The 23,228-nt window shown below is 41.9% G+C and overlaps 1 protein-coding gene across 2 annotated transcripts in view; it reads left to right on the forward strand.

Moving 5' to 3' along the window:
- The window catches only part of Kif16b (kinesin family member 16B), a 282,233-nt gene that overhangs the window by 60,078 nt on the left and 198,927 nt on the right, over positions 1–23,228 (forward strand). For both annotated transcript variants that reach the window (XM_036184603.1, XM_036184605.1), the window contains exons 11-12: positions 438–503; positions 3,187–3,246. In XM_036184603.1, the coding sequence (XP_036040496.1) occupies positions 438–503; positions 3,187–3,246 (126 nt within the window). The remainder of the gene's footprint in view (positions 1–437; positions 504–3,186; positions 3,247–23,228) is intronic.

Genomic DNA, 23,228 nt, shown 5'->3' on the forward strand with positions numbered 1-23,228 from the left:
ATATACTGGATGCCATCAACAGTGAAAACAAGTGAATTTTGTTTGTATGTCTCAATGTGGATGAACTAAGAAGCAAGACTTGGGTGTTTTACTTTTTGAATTGTGTTCTTTCTGTCCATTAGACAAATGAATTCTGAGAACTGTAGGGATTTAGATGTGTTTGATTTGAGTGAAACGCTGCTGCCATGGTTTTTTCTTTGCTGATGGTATTGCAGATGTAGGTTTACAGCTGTGAGGTCATGATTTCAATATTAGGACAGTGTACTCCATGGATTAGAGACTCAATGATAAAGAATACTTTGGGGGGATGTGTGAGAAATTACCTTTTATAAACATTTAATAATTTTTGTGAAACTGTTTTGGTAATTTAGGGAAATCTTAGAAATGTGTATTACTTCTGTTTATTAACTCTGATGTCTTTATGATTTAAATTGTAGATTGCTCTCTTAGATTCGCCTACAGCCTTAAGTATGGAGGAAAAACTTCACCAGAATGAAGCAAGAGTAAGTGATGGTTTGAGTTGTTATTGTTTTTAAATTTCAACTTAAACATTGTTTTTAAAGTCCATTTTATTACAACTTGAGACTGTCACCAGGCTTTTACCACTGCATGGAACGTTTGTGCTTCCCCATTGGTTGGGACAAATTGTCTTTATTACGCTTGCTTACCTCTAACCTTGGCCATGGTCTGTTTTTTGAGTTCAAGACAGAATGTCACTATGTACTGTCAGCTGCACTTGAACTCGTGGTGTTTTGATCTCATCCTGCTAGGTTTAGAGGTATGCACCACCACACCTGGTCCATGATACTTCTTCTTAGCTTTTTATGCATTGCACATCCACATGTCAGCACACAGGATTTGAGGGGCACTTAATGACTTGCCACAGTTACAGTCACAGCCAGGCCTCCTGGCAGAGAGTGGGGCCACCCAAGCAGGTGACAAGAGGCTCCAGTTAACATTCATGTGACCACAGTGGTCACCATAACTTAGTGCTAAGTGCTGTTCATCTTTGTGGAGCCCTTAACTTTGCAGTGGAATAGTCAGCATTCCGGACTGCAAGTACTCTGGGTCAGAGACCAATTAGAGACAGGAAGGGAATAGCAGTGAGGGACCGACCCTACTGAGGATGCTCTGTAGGGGGCAGGTGGCAGAGGGCTGACATGGAGGCTTGCATTTTTCAAAACAAGATTCATGGCTGGCTTGGTTCTATCATGTTAATTTTTTTAATGCCCTCTGGGAAAAGAGAAACAGACAATAAGAGGAGTTTAGGAAGGTTTTTTTTTTTTTTTTTTTTCCTGAAGCTGAATGATTAAAACAGCCCTAGAGGAAAACAAATGGTCTGATGGTGAAAACTCAAGAATCACACTGTGGAAGATTCAAGTTGAGTTGTAATTATGAACTTGTCCATAATTGCTAGTATAATTATATTGGCTAATAGCTGATAATAGTGTCAGGAAAGACATCCATTTCTTAATCCCCATTTTTCTCATGAAATTTTGTATTTTACTGCTTCAAATCCTAAGTGTAGTGGAATGTCTGGGTGTGGTTTCTTTTTTCTAATTGCTCCTGGCCCTTGAGGAGGGTGGTTTGATGCAGACATTCCACTTAGACTGAGTGTTTCAAAATCTTCCACTCTGCACGTTGTCCAGTTGTGGGTCACTGGCTATTGATTGGCTCACCTTTCTTCAGTAAGCACACATATAGTGGTGTAAGGCACGTTCATCTGCTGTTCTCAGATAAATTGCCTGCCAATGAAAGTCTACTCATCGGTTAGTATAAATTAGAAAATTCAATATGCTGCTTTTTTCCCCCTTTGTAGGGAGGAAAGATATAAGAATATCCCCTTCTGAAAGTTGTTTTAGAACAAAACACTCCAGTGGCCACATGACTCCCTGCTATCTCCTTTGAAGGGTCCTTGGATAGGAATGGTTTCTGACTGTTGCCACAGCCTTATCAAAGCATGGAGGCAGGCAGGGAGTAATGGGGGTGTCTCTTCATTCCTGTTTGCTTTGTTCACAAAGAAGACAGACTTCAGTGCAAATATCTAGTGAAAGAAGAAACATTTACTTGGAACCCCATGGTTATCTAGGGTAACTTCAGTAAGTGAATGACCACTGACTTTAAGTCAGGTAGGTTTATTTTCCTCTGGGTTGGGGATCACCTCAGATGCCCTCTTTCTTGTCACAACACACTTAGTTTAGTCAAGATTTCTGTTCTTCAAGGCACATGGAGTGTGCCTTTCCCTTGGGGGGGGTACAGCAGGTGCCTTACATGACTGGGGCTCTGGGTGAGGAGAACAGGAGGCCTAGGGGAGATTGTTCTGCTGAGAGAGTTGGAAGGCAGTCAACTGACAGAAGCGGTGAACCGTGGGAGGTCAGCTGTCCTCTTCCTGGACAGTTCTACGTGTCTTCTTTTCCACAGAGCATATTTTATTCCATTTTTTTCCTGGCCTTTTTATTTAGCTATCACTTTTTTTGCTTTTTAGTGAATTAATCATAGGGATCATCTTAAAGCATTTCTCGAACTAGCTGAAAACTTGATTAACTTTGAGAGGCTCTCACCAACTGTGTGCACTCAGCCCTTTCCTTCCCTATGTCACAGTCCCCTGAAAACAAACTGGCTTTTATCGATAGAATTTTGCTGTGTCTGAAAGAGTCAAATAAAGAAGCATCTTTTCCTCCTTTACCCAAAGGTAGAATGAGATTTATAAACTCCATTAATTAGCTAGAAAAGCATTATCTCCTAAAAGAAAACTGCAGCATCCAAGGTGATTTAATCACCATGTCCAATTAGAAAAGAAAGTAACTGGCTGTTTCTTAAAGTATGGCCAGGAAAAGTAAACACACTTAATGTGCTATTGCCATCCTTGGAGTTGAAAGCGGTTACTAATCCAAAGAAGCAGCTTCTCTAAGTCCACCATGGAAAAGAGGTCCGGAAGCGATCATTTGACAGGTTTCTGTCTCTTTCCTTTGCTGCAGTGTAGGTTGTTGATGAGACCAACTATTTGGTGGTGGATCTTTCAAGGAGTGGAGATAGCTAAATTAAAGTGTATATATTATATGTAGACACACATACACACATGTGTGCAGTTCATTTTTCCATAGGGTCTATACATTTAGAAACTATTCTAGATAAAAATTAGGTAAATTTTTAATAAAATCGTTATATATTTGTTTCTGTTTCTAGGTTCAAGAATTGACCAAGGAATGGACAAACAAGTGGAATGAAACCCAAAATATTTTGAAAGTAAGGGCTGTGAAAAGTGTCTTAATCTTACTCTACTGGCTTAAGTAGGTAACTTTCTCTCTTGTCTAAAATATGGCTGTTATATGCTGTGCTTAAGGTAAGATCGATGAAGCCGATTGGGAACTGTGCCCATGAGCCTGTGGTTAGTTTCTCAGTTCATGGGTGATGGCTGTTGGATATCACAGCTGAGAAGTGTAATATGCACAGGTTACCATGATATTTCACATATATGCTTTTGCTTGTTCTCCATTTTGTGCTCAGTACATTTAAAATCCTATTATTCAAGGGCATACACTTTGTGTTTCTAATTTTGTTAAGGTCAACATAAAAGCGATACATTAAGAACAAAACTGGGTTTCATGACATTATAGGATATATTTGCATAGCTTGATTAGATTACAGGCATTTCTAAACTGCTGATTTCCCATCCAGTTCTCCATGTCACTGTGGCTAGATGATGGTTATATGTGTATCTGCCAACACTCACTATGAAGGGACGCTGATCATCCTGGTCTCCATCTTTAACGCTCTGTGCTGCAAACGAAGAGTTTCCTTGTTTTTATCTTGGCTCACTTGATTGGTAAAAGACCCACACTGCACTGGGTTTGGAGTTGAGTTTGAGCTTTGTGTTTTGATAGTACCCAGTTGCTTCTGAGGTCCAGTGAAGTGCCCTAGGGAAAAGGAAGCTCCATGTCATGTTGGCTGGCCAAGCTCAACAGGACTCAGCTAAATGGGTCAGCAGTGCATGAAGTTGGATCTCCTGTATGTGAGATGGTATGTGGCTAATGGTTTGTAGGGGCAGACTTGAAGGCCTGAATTAGCCACTGAGTCCTCATCCTACAACAGTGTCCTGAGCGAGGCTCAGCAATATACTGTGTCCACTTCTATTGGTGTCAGGGAGGTTGCCTGCCCCACTCACTCCAGGGTTGTGAAGACACCTTGAGCTGGAGACGGTGCTCAGCTTCGAAGCAGATGGAAATGGGCTGATGGTCCTGGGGACTTTTTTTCAGGAGCCCAATGTTAGTGTTAGGTGAGGGCTTTGGCTTTCAGATCTCCTTCCTTCTCCTTCTGTCCCAAGGAGAAAGGCATGCTGTTTTGAGGAACAGTGCTGCTGCAGTGTTCCTTTGTTCAGAATTTATTTATTCACTTATTTATTTTAGTAGTGCTCTGGATTCAACCCAGAGTTTTAGACATGCTAGGCAAATGCCCTGCCACTGAGCTGTGTTGCAGCCTTTGTCAAGAGACAATGGTGCATGAAACTGAGCAGATGTGTCATTCAAATCTTAGAACAGTCATGTTAGAATCAACACTGTCAGGAGGTGCCTGCATTTGCTTTGAAGTTTAGACCCCTCTAAGTGGTACAGTAGCAACCTCTAAAGGCCAGGCCTTTTGACCTTCCATGACATGGTGTGGTGTAACTTTCCTCTGGAAGTTTGCACAGATGCAGAGTTAAAAAGTGTGTTGCATTTAAAGAACAAGAGAAGTCATGTCTAGTGAACACTTTGAAAGTTATTAGCGGAATTTGTACCTGGTAGGACCAGAGGCATAACAGCAAAAAGTTGTAATGCTTAAACATCATTTCCTGCTACTGCTGCTGTGGTATCTCCCCCCCACACCCCCTGTACTTTCAGTGTGTGTGCGTGCGTGTGTGCGTGCGTGCGTGTGTGCGTGCGTGCGTGCGTGCGTGCGTGCGTGTGTGTGTGTGATGTGTATTGGCACTGGGGGAATGCACTAGCGCCTTGCATGTACAAGGTTGCCTCAGAGTAATACCCCTAGACTGTAACTAGTTTTTGACCTTTCTGTAAAATCACAGTAGTAAAATGTCTAAAATTTTCATAACAGCCCCCCCCCCCCCCAAAGTGATTCTGTGCTTTGAAGCCAAATCCTCCTCTGTCATCCCATTTTACATTCATCTAATTATCTTCACTTTTCATGACTTTTCATTTGAGAATGTGTTATTAAAGGTTATGAGAAAGGCAGGGGCAGTTTCCTGTCCTTCTCCTCTAGTTTGTACCTTAGGTCTGTGCTCATCCTCTGGCCTCACTGGGTGCCTTAAGGGCTCTCTCTATCTCCTTTTGCCTTCAGGCTGGGGTGGAGAGCACTACTCAAATGTTTATTTTGAAAATCTTCTATGGGAATTGGTTGCTATTCCTCAGATATGTACATGTACTTATGTAGTTTCTATGATCCTGTCCTGCATTTCTACAGTGTGCCCTATAAATTGGTCAGTGTGCAGGAAGCCACCCCTGCATACAGTGCTGCATGCTTTCCTTCCTGTTCCAGATGTAAGACTTTGGGTTAATTTATCAATAGACCTCATGGGGAGTGGGTTCAGGAATGCAGGGCTCTGCCCTCTCATACAGACATTAGCATTGAAGTCAGTGTTGGGTGAATGTTCGTTCCTTGAATTTGAATGTTGAACTTCTCTGCATCTCAGCAGAGTCTGAGCTCTTGAGTGCTCAGAAACAAGGCACAGCTTTGTTCCCTTCTTTCTGTATCCAGCCTGTGACTTCCTTTGCTTGGGAATAGTGAAATCTGAGGTCTGGTTGCATGGCCTTAGAAGGACAATGAAGGACAATGTTCTAATGGAAGCTGCTGACTTTTCTTTTTTCTTTTAAACTGTAGCAGAGCTGGTAGCATTAAGGCCACAGTGGCTAGAGCCTCAAGCTTTGGTTTGTTAACTCATAACTTATCTCTGAGGCTTTGGTTCCCTTTCTCTTACTGGGTTCTGACACTTACTTCTACGTACTCTAGTTTCCAGCTTTGAAATTGTTGTTTGAAATTGCTTCCCCGTGTCCAAGATAGGAGGGTAAGCAATGATGACATACATGTTCACATTCTCTTTGAAAGTGATTGATTATAGAGTGTGTGTTTGTCTTTTCTCAATCTTCCTAATGCTGCTACCCTTTATTGCAGTTCCCCATATTATAGTGAACCCCAACCATAAAGTTATTTAGTTGCTACTTCATAACTGTAATTTTGCTACTGTTATGAATCATAATGTAAATATCTGATATGCAGGATATCTGATATATGACTCCCATGGATGTTGTGACCCACAGATTGAGGACCACTGTTTTAGGCACATCTTAGGCAGGCAGTATGGGTCAATTTTATGACTATGCTCTATATCCTTTCTTTCTCCTTAACCTGCCTTCTCATTTCTGTTATTCTTCACTTTCTAAACTGCAGACTCCCTGGCTTCACCCTGAAAGTCTTGGGACTTTTGTACAGTTTCATCTGTCCTATTGCGGGTCTGCCCCACTACCCCTGGCATATCGACCCACCCTAATGGATGACATTCTGGTCCCAAGTGCAACAGGGAGTTATGTTTCATGATGTCTCCTAGCCTTGTCTGGGATTGCTCCATCCTTAGGGATGCTTCCCTTTCTTAGTCCCCTGTCAGAATCCATTTGAAGCCCCCACCATTTTAGTTAGGATAGATTTTGTTTTCCTCTGTTTTACGGCATTTGCTTTTAATCTGATACATTATTCCCCATTGTCTGAGTTAGGTAATGTCTCTGTCCTTGCTTCCATCACTGTGTCTCTGTGCTCACATCAACAGTCAAGAGCTGGAGCTGGTCAAAGACTGAATCTGCTTGTCACTCTGGAAGCTAGCTCCCGAGCCTCTGCCTCTCACAGAGCAGTATGCAGTGAGGGCTTTTGGGTTTCAGTTAGTATGAAAAAACAAAAATGAAGCCCTTGTATTAATCTGCTAAGAGAGCCATAACTACTTACCACAGTCTGGATGGCTTAAATACCAGATTTATCTTTTTCCTCACAGCCCTAGAACATAGAACTCCAAGATGAAGATCTGCCAGGGTTGGCCTTTTCTCCTCGGCACACAGATAGCCACCACTGCTATGTTCTCATGTGACCTTTCCTTTGGTGCCTGTGTCCTTGGTCACCCTGTGTTCTAGCCAACTTTTCTCATGAGGACAACAGTCACACTGAGTTAAGACCTACCCTAATGGCTTTACTTTAACTTAATAACCTCAGCTAGTTAATTTCAACATATTAAAGTTCTGTCTGTAGATAGAGTCATATCCTAAGGATCTAGAACCTAGAGCCTCAGATGAGAGCATTGGGGCCACACAATTTATCCATTATAACTTTGATCTATACAAATGTGAGGACTTGGTGAGAAATATCACCTCTGCCTGAGTAGACCTTTGTCTCCTGTGCTTTCCACTGCACTTTTCTCCTGTTTGAAAGCCTCATGCACAGCTCTGTAGTTTTGTTTTTGGGAGGAATGTGGCTGGATTCTCTGCATCATAGCCCATCCTTAACTCGGATCATTTAGAACCTAGTCTGTTGAAAGTGTGGTTTGTGATCGGCAGCTTCAGTAGCATTTGTGAGGCAGGGAGGAAAGAGAGCTTTGAATCTGCACTCCATACCACGTTTCCAGCATTAGAATTTGCATTTTAAGCAAATGCCCAGGAGATGTGTTTGTACCTTCATGTTTGAGTGCTGACATAGAGCTGCCACACTAGGAAAGGAGGGACTGTCCTGGATTCTTCGCCCTTGGGTCCCTTCTGCTCTGTCCTATACTGTGGGGGCTGACTCCCTCCCACAGGATGCCCCTTTCCAGGCTCCCTTGAACCTGTGGGGATTGAAAGCATGTCTAATAGCAGCTGCCTCTTGTCCATAGCCTCAGCTTCTGCCTGCAAGGACTAGCCCATGGTAGTTGTGGTTCTGCCTGGTAACATTGCCTCTAGAAATACCCCTCCTCTCTGCCCTCATCTTGTGGTAGTGTTGGTTTCCTGTTGCCTGTGCATGACTTCACCATCCCTGGTGGCTTTCCAGCAACTCTCTTACAGCTAACAGTAACCAGTACAACTAAGAGACCAGTGCCTGTATCGAAGTTCCTTGGGTTTAAGCAGCAAAGTAGCTTCTGTTCTGTGGTTAGCATTGTCTGATGCCCAAGTGTGCTTGTATCTGGTCTCTGGGTACACTGCCAGCTTCTCAGGGCAGTGTGCCCTCCTTTTCTTTTGGAGCCCGTCTTTCTGGTCCCTTTTAGAATGCTGTCGGCATGTGGTTTGCATGTTGGCTGAATTTATCTACGCCTGGGCTGCCTCTTCTGATGAGTCCAGCTTCTGCAAGCCTGGCCATCAGGAGCCTTAGAGTGCTTGCCTTGGTTCTTCTTTTGCACAACACAATACAGTGTCCATTGCATGGTGTTTGGAGTCATACAAGAACCCCTGGGTGCCCCTTCTGGTCTGGGACACTACAAATCCCAGGTGTTTTCGGGCTGACGAACTTTTCAAGCTTTCATCTGAAAGTGGAATTAGAGAATTCTTTCTTCATCCCTACACTCCCACCTCTATCTCTGCTGCTTTTTGGTTTATCGGTTTTGCACATGCTTGTGTCTCTGTCCCAGAGTTTTATAGCCAGCTAAAGAAAAAAAATGCCCAAGGTATGTTCTCTGACTTCCAAGGAGCTCCTTGAGCTCTGTGCTTCAAGATAATCGCAGACAGTGGGACTGTAGTGCAAAGCTGGCAGCTGTATGACAGATGGTATGGCAGAAGGGATCATGGCCTGTGTGTGTGTCTGGAGCCATGCTACAGCCAGGGACTTAGAGCCAGGTGGTGAGCCTGGTTGAGTCCTTCCAGCTTTAGTTATTCTTGCTTTTCTACAGACTGCACCTTTCTCTTGCTGTAGACATAGTCTTTGATCACTCCAGTGTCTGGCTGGATTTTGTGTTTTCAACTGCCCCACACAGGGCTTCCAGCTGTGTCAGAGAATAAGCAGGCTGCTCTCATACAGACCCCCACACCAGCAGTTGCCATGATCAGTATACTAATTGCATGAAAGTAACTTGAAGATTTTTTTCAGGTTTTTATTGTATGTACCTTATACCCAGTTGGTGTTTGCTCTGCTGAATATAGTGGCTGGGGCATATTCGAACCCACGTGATGATGCAGATAGTTTAATTTTGAATTGTGCTGGTGGCTTGTTAGTCCTTCTCTGGGGACTACAGAAGTTTTGGGCCAGGAGTTCATGGCTAGGATGTAGAGAGAACACATAGATGGAGGGGTCCTTTACTCTTTCAGAGCTTCTTAAGTAACAGGGAATATAATAAAATGCGAACAGGATCTTTTCCTGGATGAAGATTTTCTGAGTTTAAATTCCACAGAGAAGCATGCTACTTCTGTTTTATGACAGAGTGAATCAGCTGAGCTGTTTGTCTCTGCAAGATTACAGCAATCTGTAAAGTTTTTCCCTTGCTCTCTGCAATTTCCTTGCATGAACTGGAGAGGGTGTGGATTTGGAGCAGACTAATAATGGGGCCATTGCTCAGTAGGCCTGCGATGTAGTAGGTTTGTGAAATGATTTCCCTGCAGTTCTTTGGGTCTCCCTGGCCTGGGCACTGGATCCTCTGCTTTCTGGAGAACCTACACCAAATGTGGGGAAGATACTTTTTTCCCCTGTTTTTGGTGGTATCTTCCGTATTTTTGGTATAAGAATTAAAGCAGAGGACAGATCTGGGATAAGATTTTATTTATGGTTATCAACTTACCCCAGTTTTTGAGACATTACTTTCAGCCATAGAGTATAGTCTTCCTTGTCAAGTGTTGTTTATAGCCATTCCATGATTCAAAACTCTAGCCTGAGATATTAAAACATCTGGGATTTGTAATGTGCCAGCTGGAAAGTGGATTCAGGGGCTCAAAGCAGCTGCTTCCTGTATGGCTCCAGACAACCATGGGCAATGGGCACAGTATTGTGGCTGTGCAAAGGCAGACCAAGGAAAGCACACTCTAAAGTCCCCAATAGCCAGGTTCATATCAGTTATAGTTTATTTCTGCAGTTTGAAAAATGTGAGTGCAACTGTGCACTTCATATTGGAGGAAACACATTCTGAGAGGTATATTATCAGGTAATTTCATCTAGTGTTAGCATCATAGCACAAACTAAGATGTCTACAGCATCACTATGTGATATTCTAATGGAACCACCATGTAACCATTGATTGAAGCACTGCTGTACAGGACAGGACTATATTGATCATTTGGCTACATGGACAGTACTGTGATCATCCACATTTATCCAGGATTGGCCATGGTGGGCATTTCAACCATCGTTCTTCCTCCTGTGATTTTCACTGGAAAAACATAGTCAGCCCAACTCAGTACCTGTTTATTGGTGCTGGTCATGTTCAGGTCACTCCTTTTGAATCTTGATACATTTTGTGTGTGTGTGTGTGTGTGTGTGTGAGAGAGAGAGAGAGAGAGAGAGAGAGAGAGAGAGAGAGAGAGAGAGAGAGAGTTGAATTTTTGTACCTTAAAAAAAAAACTTTTCAAATTTTTCAAAGAATTCTTATTAGGGATAGAAGCTAATGAGTGATCTTCTTCCTCTTGGTATGCTAATATTTTTATAAACTTGGGCTGCTGCCTATATTGCTAAATAGCTTTTGAAAACATCCTCATCATGGGTCCTCAGCTTTCCTCAGTTTATCCTTCCCATCTTTCATCTATTTATCTCTTCTTTCTTCCTTCATTGAGCACCCAATTGTTGACAAAATCCTACCATGACATGGTGCTAGGCAGAGCACACCCTCAGTGCAAAGCAATGTCTCTGCCCTTATTGGGATTGTATCTAGAGATGAAAATTTTCCTCCCTGCTTTTGGATATTTCTTTGTACAGTTCCCTTCATCTTGGATTGTCTTATTTCATCCTTTGGTTTCTACTGAATCCATTCTAAAGTACATTTGTTGGTAAAACACAGTGGTTCTGCTCCCACACAGGTTGGGACCTCACACTATAAGAGCAGCAAATCTTACTTTTTAATTTCAATATAATTTTTAAAGGATGGTTTATGTTAAATAATTTGTAAAGGCTTATGTGTGTCTGCTCTCTTTGCCTCCTCTCTTCTCCCCTCTTTGAAAAGCCCTTGACACATAGAAATCACTTTATGAACATGTATGCATTTGTCTATAAAGTTTCTGTTTGGAGTACTTAGGTGTGGACATTGAATGAATAGGCAGCCCTAAGGTTCACATGGACATTCTGTTACTGAGGAAGCTTATGGAGATGCAAGGGAATGATGTTTAATCCATCATGCTACATGATAGTTACCTGTATGTTTCATTCTCTGTTAAATTATAAACTCTTTGAGGTCTGGGACTGTTATTTTGTTATGTTTCTACCATAAGTTTTAGTGTACTAGTACTCTTCTAGCAGTAAAAAATTGTTGTGTTCTTTTACTTCTAAGATACTTATGGACACGCTTGAGAACTTTGGCTACATCCTGCTAGCTTATCCAGACAGTTGTTATTTCCCGTGATTCTATGGCCCAGGCTTACACCATGGACTCTTAGTGCCTTCTGTCTTGCTCTGGTGTGTGGTGCGATGGGTTGGAGATGGCTTCATCCTCATGATTGGTAGTTGGCTCCAGGTCAGTTGGGGCTGGTTTGGCTTTATAGCTTTCTACCAAATGTTAGCTATTAATAAGGCGATGTCAGGGTCCTTATTGTTATAAGCAACAAGAATGTTCAAGCATCTTATTTGCCAGTGTCTCTTTGACTAAAGCTTCTATGTGGCTGAAACCAGAGTTAACTGTGAGCACATTACCTAAGTCTATAGGCTCAGAACAAGCAGCATTTCTTGCTTAACAATCTTCCATTAGCATTTTTCCAATCTATTTTCCTTATCTCTTTGCCTTCCCAGGCAGCCCCACAGGTCTGAAACTGTGTGTGTTCCTGGTGTTGATAGTAGGGGGAATTAAAGGGAGAGAGGACATAGTATGGGGGTGGGGTGGAGGGCATGCAATAAAGATGACTTGAGAGAGGATTATTACAAACAATCTGTTTGTTTCTTCCATATACCAGTGAAGATGACCTTGTGCCTCTCTGATGAAAATTGCTGTCAGTACTCCCATGGGCAAAGCACTTTGTTTTTTGAAAATGTGTTCATACATTTTATCCCATTTGCTCTTCCCTGATCTTCAGGCAATTGAGAGAAAGATGCTTCTGCACTTCTGCAGTGTGCAGCTGTTAATTTTTCAGCCTCTCATTAAGGTTCCACTCAGGCTGTTAATTTCCACCACACTGTGTTCTCCCATTCCTAAACTTTTGCTCTTGAAGCTGTTCTTTAAGACGAAAGGCAAAGTAATAAACCAAGTTCATTGTTCTCTGCAACCAGGACTTGATAATTAATAGGGAGGTGGTTGGTGGCACTGCAATGTGCTTGGCAGGTCAGAAGAAGCACCTCGCTCTGTTGGGGACAAGCTCTGATGTTAAGTGTGCCAAGCTGACCATGTTTTCCATGGCAGCCCTCTCGCCTTAGGAGTAGGAGTTGCTACCCAATAAATGCTTTCTGGGTGTAGGCTGGTTCATGCTTTTGAATAACATTTCTGGAGCAAAAGACCAAGAATAAGTCAAACCTTATTAATGTTTATTAACCTTGTTAAATGTTGGTACTGTAATAAATTATTTTGAATACATAAGGGCCTTTTCTTTTGATCTTTTGCAATGAAGCATATGTGCTAGTAGGCTTTTACTACATATTTATTGTCATAGTCAGGGAGGAAAAGGTTAATTGGTCATATGGAAGTATGCTTTATGTATACCTGTACTCACTGGGTGCTAAATTGGCAAAGAAGCTTCAGGAATAGGCAGTTCATGGTACAGATAAATTTATTGTCCCAATCATCTCAGTGCACATTTAACTTCTCTGAGATAGTTTCTGAGAGATGTGAGTTTGATGTAGGCTGATGGCATGTTGAACTTGGGAGCAAGAAGGTCCTTTGTCTTCCTAGACTGATAACCTTTACCCTGGACCTGCCCTTTACTATTTTGCTGGCCTTGGCTGCCTTGATGTTCTGTTTCCCATACTGTCATGGTAAGATGCAGGTAGTGGTAGTTCTTGTCACATGAACTGACTTTGAAAGTGCTGATCCATGGCCAAACCCCAGGTGGAACTCCAGGAGTCCAATCTGCAAGAGAGAGGAGGGATTGTATGAGCAAGAGAGATCAAGTCCATGATTGGAAAAAGCACAGAGACAAATAGCCAAACTATTGGAAACACATTAACTGTGAAGCAATAGCTAAGGAGCCCCCATGGAACTGGACCAGGCCCTCTGGATAAGTGAGACAGTTGATGAGCTTGAACTGTTTGGAGGCCCCCAGGCTTTGGAACCGGGACCTGTCCTTGGTTCATGAGCTGGCTTTTTGGAACCTAGGGCCTATGCTGAGACACTTTGCTCAGCCTTGGTGCAGGGAGGAAGGGACTGGACCTGCCTCACCTGAATCTACCAGGCTGGACTGACTCCCCAGGGGAGACCTTGTCTTGGAGGAGGTGGGAATGGGGCATGGATTTGGGGGAAAGACTGGGGGTGGGAGGAGGGAGGACAGGGGAATCCATGACTGATATGTGAAAATAAATTAATTATAAAATAAAAATATTTATTAAAAAAAGAATAGTTAGTAGAGAGACAAGGGAAAACAAACAAACAAACAAACAACAACAAAACCAAAAAAGTGCTGAGAAGTGAGAAGGCGTCTCACACAGTCAGCATTGGGTTGATAGCATTCAGGCTATTGGACCACTTTAGTGAGTCATCCTCTGATGTAAAACTAGGCTGCCAATAATACCTGTCTTCCTAATTGGACAGATTAAAAAAAAACATTATGCATATGAAAATTTAAGAAAATACATAGCTTGATGCATGTGCAACATGGACTCTCTTATAAGACATTTTATCTTATCAGATAGTGTTTTGTGTGTTTATTTACTTGAAATAACTGAAAACTCGGTTCCAAGCAGCCTTAAATAGTGTAGATTGATAAAAGCTCACAGGAAGAAAAGTGACAGGGAGGGGCTTAGGAATGGCTTGACCAGGGCTCTGGTTGTCTGGAACTGTTCTTGATTCTGTGTTTTGGGATGTTTGGCTTTACCTTCAGGCCTTGTGTTTCTGAGTGCCCTGAGAATGGCAGAGTGGAGGTTAGCAGTTCAAGCCTTATGTTCACTCCTGCCACCAGATGAATTCATGTCTAAGCTTCTGATACCCAGCAACCTCTAGGCTTTTCAGTGACTGGGTTTCTTAGCCAGTTTATGTGGTCATGGAGATCATGTGTGCTCTCAGGGCCAAGCTGTGGTTGTGTAGACCCATCACCATGAGAAGGAATAGGTCACCTAATTGGTGATGAATTGAACCCATCTTCGGAACGAGGGTGAGGGTAAGCTCTTTATTATAGCTAGTTGATACTGGGCTATCCAGACCAGGCAAACCTTAGTGACACTGTATACACTTTCTACCATAGACACAGAGCTTAGATGTCAACTTCAGTGTAAAATATAAGTATACCCAAGGCAAACGGGAGGTGTGTGGTCATTGATAGATTCATCAAAAAACCTTTTGAGTACTTCCGTAATGAAGTTGGGATTTCATATTCCCCCAGGGAGTTCTAAAAGAGGGTCCCCTGAGCATCAGTGCCATGGTTTGAACATTCTGTAGGTAATGGGAGAGGCTTCTCTGTTTTGTGTTAGGGTCAGATAAGGCACACAGTAAATTCCATGTGCATAAACATGGCTTCCTTTTACTCATTGATTATGGCTTGAAATTGAAGCGTCTATTTTCCTGCCTGCCTCTTTATTCCTTTTTGTTTTTTCTTTTCTTGTATTTTGAGACAAGGATTCAGGCCAGACTGACCTAAAATTTTCTGTGTAGCCCAGGATCACCTAGAACTTTCAAAACTCATTGTTTGCTTCACAAGTGCCAGGCCTACAGGTATGTGCCACCATACCTGGTTTGTGTAGTGCTGGGCTTAGAACCCAGGGCACCATATGTACTAGACAAGCATTCTACCATCTGAGTTATGTTCCCAGCCCTCCTGTATACTTTCAAACTTTACAGTTGACTCATTTGGCTTATAATCTTTCATCTGTGCCTATTTAGCAATGGTTACTCTGTGGCAGCTTGGCATCCCCGGTGTTTGTGGAGCAGCAGCAGGTTTTAAGAGATTGCAACCTGGTTGGTTTTGCTTCTGCACTGTTTAAGGATGGCAGTGGTTTTGCTTTACTCAGACATTGGGGCGCCTATGTCTCCTTGCTAAAGCCATGGTTTTGAGCAGCATGTATCTATCTATAAGAATTACAATTAGCAAGTGGGCTTCTACTGAAAAAGGGAATATGGACCTATGTTGTATGCAGATCTTCATGGCTAGGATATTCTGTTGTTTGCAGAAATGGAGGTGGTTATAAATCCCTGTCATATTAGCTTGTACTTTATGGCATCTGCTTTGTCAGGTAAAAGTAGCTTCCTGAGAAGGTTGTCTGTCACAAAGTCAAGACAATGAGTTCCAAATAGCTCTGACTTCCTTGAATTTGGACAACAGAGATGGCACTGAAAATGGTTACCATTGGTAGCTAATGAGTTACGTATTACTGTGTAATAATTAAGCCTTCCTTTTATAAACATTACAATAACAATGAGAGCCTACTGATGTAGAGATTGATTATTATAACAGATTTGACTGTTATAGAACTGGCTGTAACTACTTCTTTAATTTGATAGGCCCATTTTATCGTCCAAAATAATGTGCATAGGTGCCATTCTCCACATCATGAGAAGTTGATTTTCCATTTAGGATGATTTCTATTCAGAATCTCTTGGGGACATCCTGCTCCACCCTGTATGTATGTATGTATATATGTATGTATGTGTGAGGGTACATGTGAGTGCAGGAACGCATGAATGTGTGGTGTGTGTAGGCTAAAGGTTGACCTGGGTGTCAGTCCTCTGGAACCACCTTCTGTTTTTCTGAGAGGCCTAGAACTACTCAAGAGGGCTAGCTTGTCTGGCTGGTGAGCTTGTGAGTATCTTTTCAAAAGGCAGTTTTCTCGGCCTCACTGCACATGTGTGACAAAGGTTTATTGGTAATGCCTTCAAAATCATTGTTTTTGAGCAAGTGCCTTGAGCCTTGCCAGCACTATGAACTGTGCCCCTAACATGTAGCAGGTCGAATGCTAAGAGCACCTCTCTCTTGGCTCCCCAATACTGTCTCCAGCCCTGGTGGTGACTACTGGCTGCACTCATGCAGCCAGTAGGTGATGTTGGATGATGACATTTGAAATGAAATTTCAGCTGAATTGATCCAGTTAAATACAATAGTTTCATAGAACCTTCTTACAAAATTAGCTTTACTTTTTAATTTAAGAATTAGAGTGTGTAAATATGAAATATAGGGTTTTTGACACCCATTCCTTCCATTGTGACCACCACCCAAGTTCTCAAAGACCCCTTCATCCTTGCTTATAGGTTATTTCTTGTCCTTTGGGAGTTAACAGTCACTACAACATCTGTTCCTAGCCCAGGTTTACCTGCTGCTTCCTATGGCCATGGAACCATGTAGAGTATTTTGTTCTGATGTTTGGCCACTTTTGTGGAGTATGTCATATGTAAGGTTCATCCATATTGTATGACACTGTGTTCTTTCTGTCTAGATTGGTTTTCATTTGAGACACAGTCTCATGTGGCCCAAGCTGTCCTTGAATTCTCTGTGTATCTGAGGGCAACGTTGACTTCCTGATTCTTCTGTCTCCCAGTGTTGCATTACAGGTGTGCACCCACTCCCAGCTTGTGTTTATCCTTTAGTGTGAGCTAGGATCCCACTGTTTTCATAGTACCATCCACTTGGCTCTAATCTCCACTATTTTGTTACTATGGGCAGTGCCTCTGTGAACATTCTTGAGCCTGCTAATAGTGTTTTTTTTTTTTTTTTTTTTAATTTTTTTTATAAGACGTTTCTGAGGTTATTAACTAGTATGGTATATTTTTTATGTGTGACTTTTCCCCTTTTATCAGTCCCTTCTTTTAACAGATATTTAACTTGTATTCAATAAAACTGAGGCTATATGTTCATTGTTCCTTCTTTACAGATAGTTTGAGATGTAGATACAGGTTTTGTTGGGCTTCCCACATTGCCTTGCACTCAGCACTCACAGTGTTAGTAGCACGAGAAACACTAGTAGAGGAGATGTGCTGTGTCACAGGTATTGATTCCGGACAGCACTGTCTTACTCTAGAGTGCAGAGTTTCCAGTTCTAGCCACACTAAGAAAGGGAAACAACACAGACCAATGTAATAGTGTATTTTGTCTTCTATGAACTGTAACATGTTTATTATAGAAATAACATTATATAACACATATTAATGTATAATAAATTATATACCATGCTCTATTATATACTATATATATACAAGTAATTATATATCCATATCTATATAAAATAGAGTATGGTATAGAATTTATGTAAGTTTTTCCCCAAAAGTATTTGTTAATTCACTTGGTTTTTACATTTACAGTGCCTCTCCATTCAGATGTCAAAGTGGCATAAGATTTACTGGATATACATTTTGATTTTATAAAAACTTATAATCAAATGCAGTGCCCATACTGAGTTTTCTATAAATGGGTTTAAAGCTTTTCCAGTAACTTAAGTTTTAATTTGCAACTTTAAACTAGTGAAGTACAAATTCAATTTTCTTCCTGCATTGAAGGCTCAGCAGCCAAAAACGTAAGGCAATTTTAATTGTTACATTGTTTGCTGCCAGGGTGGTATGCTAGGTTTTCCCATTTTTACAGAGAAGAAAACTGAGGGATGGTTGATAACAGCTGTGGCAGGGAGCAGCAAGGAGCCTTCTGGGAGGTGTGTGTTGTACTGCCTGGCTCTCACTGTTTGAACCCGGCCTTTCTTTAATTCTGGAATGGGTTACTTTCACCTTTTCTTTATGTTCAAATGCATTGATTTCTGAGTGGTTCCTTTGGTCTTTTCATTTTGTAAAGACTGATGGAGAAAAGTGGTATTAGGAAGTGATCCTTTATTTGTAGTGAGTCTGGCTGTCAGTATTTTAAAAACCAAAATGGATGATGGCCTGTGCCTAAGCCCCATCTGCTCAGTTATCTCCACAAATGTCAGGACAGGATTTGCACTCTGCAGAACCCTGGTTCCGGTTTCTTTCTGTGTTCTGCAGTGTTTTTTCTCCTTAATCGAAACTCTGATTCTTGCTTTGCTCCAAGCCTGGGCTTAGTCCTTTCATTTCCGTGGCTCCTTTCTCCTCTGTCTCTTCAGCAGAGTCACGGTTGTCTGCTTGGGCGTCTTCCACTAGCATTTCTTCGTGCAGTAATGATGTCTCCAGGCATCTTTCAGATTTTTTTTTCCCTTAAATCATCCATCCAGCTGTGTTCTTGCCTACCTTTATGGATAATTGTCCTTTTATTTCATGTGGTACTTGCTTTTGTGTGATTATTCTGTTGCCCTTTATTGCAAAAATGGTTGCTTATAAAAGAGACCTTGTATGTGATTCCTCTACAAGGACAAATGGTCCAGATGTGCAGTGTCACACCGAGTGCTGTCTGTGAAGAATGGAAACTTTAGGGACAGTGATAGCTGTTCTCTGTTCCATCCTCAGTGCACAGTGAGCCCAAATGTCCCAAGATGACTGCTTCCTCCTTCGTCCCTTCTGGGATCCCTGTTCCCTGCCATGGCACTGTTGTGAGAAATACTTCCTTTTGCTGCTTATCTGCCTTGAAGGAAATGAACAGAGCCTGCCCCCATCTTGAGTATCTTTTATATTCCCAGGGCTAATATAAAGAAGATGTCTTGATTCCTGTATAATTTCTTAAGTCTTCATAAAATGTTTTTAATTACAATAAAGTTACATCAATTTCCTTCCCTTCTCCCTCCAGCCCACCTCAGTTCTACCTTTTCTCTAACCTCTCTTGTGCTCCCCACTTTCTAGTTTAAAGCTAGACAAATTTCTAGTTTTTTAAAATTATTGTTACATATGTATGTGTGTCTTTATATATACAAATATAAATACAACCAGCTGAGTCTGTTTGTGTGTATATGGTTTTAGGGCTGACCACTTTTACATAAGGGGCTCATCCCTGGGAGAGGCTAATTCTCCTTCTAGCAGCCATTAGTTGCTTGTAGTGTTTTTGTCTAGCAGTGGAATCCACAGAACTTTCCATCTTCCAGTCACTTGTCCATATATTGCCATTGTTCTGGTCTTCTTTATCCAGCCACATCTAAGAGAGATTGTTTCCCAGCAGACTTCCTGGTATGCTGACTCTTCAAATCTCTCCGCTGCCTCTTCCACAGTGTGGAAGCTGTGATGTAGATGTATCTGTTGGAGCTGGGGGCCCCCGTGGACCTGTTGATCTCTGCAGTGTGTCCAGTTGTGGTTCCCTAGGATGGTTTCCATTTGCTGTGAAGAGAAGCTTCTTTGATGAGAGGTGGCAGCTGCACTTACCTGTGGATATAAGGATAAGATTTAGAATGTAGTAAGGAATTACGCTGGTCTAGGGGAATGGTGGTAGTAGATTTTATTCTACGGTTCATGACCTCACTAGCCCTGGGAAGATGGCCAAGTTTCCAGTACCAGCGTGGCAAGGTAAGTATAAAGGTGTTATAAGGGTACTCACACGTTGGTGATAACCAACAGCTGTCTAATTGGACTTAATGCTCACTCAACAGGAGGGAAATCATACCCAGTACTAAAAACCTAATCAGATTTGCAGGGCTAGTGAGGTCATGAATCCTTCGAAAATAATCAATTTAAGTGTCATCTGAATTGGCCTGGCTTACACTTGGCTGTGTCCCTAGTTAGTATGATGTGGATCAAATTGTGCTGTTTGCTCTTGGTCTTAGTTTGTTTTCCCCCCATCATAACTGGAATTGCTGGCTTAGGTAGTTCTAGAGATTCTCTTTATCAGAGAAGGACTTGGTTTTCCATGAAGCTGCAAGAACACACCATTACTTGGGGACAGACACTTGGCCACTGCTGTCTGTTTGCAGAGGTCTTTGGCAAGAGCTTCCTTTTTGTTTCTTGCCACTGAGAATTCCCCTCACCCCAAATGTGCCTCTAGAGCTTTGCCCGAGTCTTAGCAATTACAGAACAATATACAAATCACAAGTCAGGGATCTTCACAAACAAAGCACAGCCATTTATCTAGGAAACAGGTGAAGAAATAAAATATTATCAGTGCCTGAGAGTCCTTGCCACGCCTCCTGGCTTACTCTTCCTTTTTCCTATGGAGTTGTTTAGGCTGACTTTTGAAAGCAGGCCACGATTATATTTGTATAGACTGGCCTCCCTTGTTCATATTATGTTTGTGAGATATTTCAGTTCCTGTACAGTTAAGTCTTATGAGCTGAACTGGCTTGGCTCATACCTGCCTGTGTTGTAGCTGTGTAGTGTTACATAAGGTGGACCTATCACAGTTTATTCCTTCTTGCATTTGGGCTACTCCTTGTTGGGGCTGTTAGAAATAGCTCTACTCTGAGCCTCTGATCCGTGTCTTTCGGTGAATGCATACACACGTTTGAAAGGAGTATTTTTGAAAGTAAGTGCTAGGTCATAGAGCATGTTCAGCTCCAGTAGACACTGAACATGACCTTCCAGAGTATTCATAACATGTCTGATCTTACCTGTCGGGAGGCCTACTGTCTCCAGCAATGTTTGCCCTCGTGTGAATCTATCTAGTGGGCGTGTGGTTGTATCACATTATGATTCTGTTTTGAATTTCTTAATGGCATGGAAAAAATTTTCCATTAGTTTTGATTATCATCATTTCTCAAATGACTTCCCCTCAGACCTTATCAAGTGAGTTGTCTCAGCATTTAATGTCCCCAGTCACTGATCATTGAGTGGTACTGTGGCTTTCGCTTGTTTGCCTCATTCTATAAGCATGTCATTCTATTGTCTCAGAGAGTGTCACTCATCCAGTCACCATCTCATTTCACATGATCCACAGGAGTGCTTGGGGCACACTGGGCAGTGTTCAGAAAGTGTCCCAAATGTGGTGGGTCTTTTGGGCTCCAGTTGCCTCATCTCATTCTTGATTCAATGTTAAGATAAGCTGCTCAGTTTCTTGCCTACCCCTCTTCCTGCTTTTGCCATGTAAGCCATTGCCTCCAAGCCACGGCTCTTTCTTTTAGCCAGGATGAGGTTATTTTTGTAAAATAGAGAGTAATGACCATGACTATAGTAGGAAACGCCAGGTCTGTTTCTAATTACTTAGAATTCGTCCTCATTTTAGACAATCATCCCCTAAAACCTAGACAAAGATCCCAAGCTACTCTGTCAGCAAAACCTCACTTAACCCAGAACGTTCTGTAATATCCTTATCCAGCAATAGCAACCCTTTAAATGAAGTGACTCCTGCATATTTTATTATTTGTTATTATTGTTTAGACAGTAAGAACATCCCCATTCATGAAGTGCAAGGTCACAGGGGACACAACTTAATGTGTTCTGTCATCAAGTCAGGAATCATACAAATGTTCAGAGCCATCTTCTCATGCCCCACCCTGATTTCAGTTCAAGCCTGCGTTGTTGCTGGGTGTTGACTCTGTCTTCAGAGCGTGATCATTCTGTGTGTACTTTGAATAACTCCAAACTTGCAGGTGCTGAAGGTGACCGATCATCACAGGGATCTTATTTATAAAAACAAAGAAGGTTAGAAGAGGAGCCCATGGAAGCACCTTGGCTAAATTCTTCTCTTTTTCCACACTTCCCCCCAACCTCTTACTTTCTTCCTGCTTGTTTTAAACAAAGATATCAGAGTTAATGACTTGACCTCAGTGTTCCAGAATTAGAAGTAAGGCTGGGTTGTACTCCCTCTTTTAACATGCTGCTCTTTAGTTGTGACTGAGTTACCTTAGAAATGGCATCTCAACACTACCCTTCTTAGAACCAAAGATGCACTTCACTTTGATGAAGAGAACATGGCTAGCCTGCATGTTTCAGAGCATAATTTAATGTGTAGAATTCAAGACAAGATATACTGAAACCAGTAACCATTCTATAATGGGTTTCATTTGCATTTAAATTATTCTTCAGAGTTTTTGAAGGTTAATTTAGAACAAATGACTTGTTTTTATTATTATATTAAGCCAGAGTGATTTTTTGTTAAATTTAACAGGAGTTCTCTGAATTTCTTCAGAATCACAGTGTACCAGTCTGCTGTTGGTAAAAAAAAAAAAAGTAATGACAGCCAAAAATGTGCATTCACAGTAAGCATATCTTGCTATAACTACATGTTGTATGAGGAGGCTTGCCACAATAACAAGTGGAAGTCCTAGGTATGGGCAAAGCCATTGTGTTTTAAGAACAATTCACCTTCTTGTTTTACGGTATTCATTTATCAAAAGAATAGTTGCAATAGGAGCTATGCTGTTGGGAGTGTTTTGTTTTTCTGGCACTAGATGGCGCCACAGTTAGGGAAAACAAACCTTGTAGCTCTTCAGGCTCTGAGGTAGTGAAGCTGTCTGAAAAGGACAGGAGGTATTGCTAAAGGGAACTGAATAGGCCACAGGTGATTTCTGGAAACAGGGTCTGTGGGAGACAGATTGTGAAGAATTTAGCATTAGTGATTATTTAGCTGGTGCCTTCTTGTAGCCACAGTAAAACCTGATGCATAGATGTGAACACATCTTCATATTTTAAAGTTTCCATTCTCATCCTTCCCAAAACAGTTTTTCTAAAGCTGCTTTAAGGAAATAATAATGGATACTCTTAATAATGGATTTTGCCTTACATTGAAACGTGGTTCTTAATCTGTGTCACAGATGGTTATTCTGATGGCTGCTCTTAGAAAGCTGGCCTGCCTGCCCCCCCCCCCCCCCCGTTCCGTGCCCTCTTTATCTGCTTGTTTCTCTCCCTAAGACTTGTCTTATAATGACCGTTTATGTCTATATCACAATTTCTTTATCTTAAGAGAATTAAGACTGACTCTGCCTTGTGTCCTTTTTCTGTACCGTTGCTTGGATGCTAGTGAAAGTGCCCTGGCACTTGGGGGACAAGGTCCAGTTCTCTTTTTGGCTTCAGCCTTTGAGAGCCAAGAGTCTTCTAGACTGATGCTCAGATGGAGTTTTTTCCAACTCCTTCCTGGTTACATGGAAGCAGGCCGAAGGTGTTACTACAGGCACAGGTACACTGCAAGGCGGCAAGAAATGCTGGTGCAGGCCACCTC

This window comes from Onychomys torridus, chromosome 4 (genome assembly GCF_903995425.1).
Source record: "Onychomys torridus chromosome 4, mOncTor1.1, whole genome shotgun sequence".
Classification (NCBI taxonomy): domain Eukaryota; kingdom Metazoa; phylum Chordata; class Mammalia; order Rodentia; family Cricetidae; genus Onychomys; species Onychomys torridus.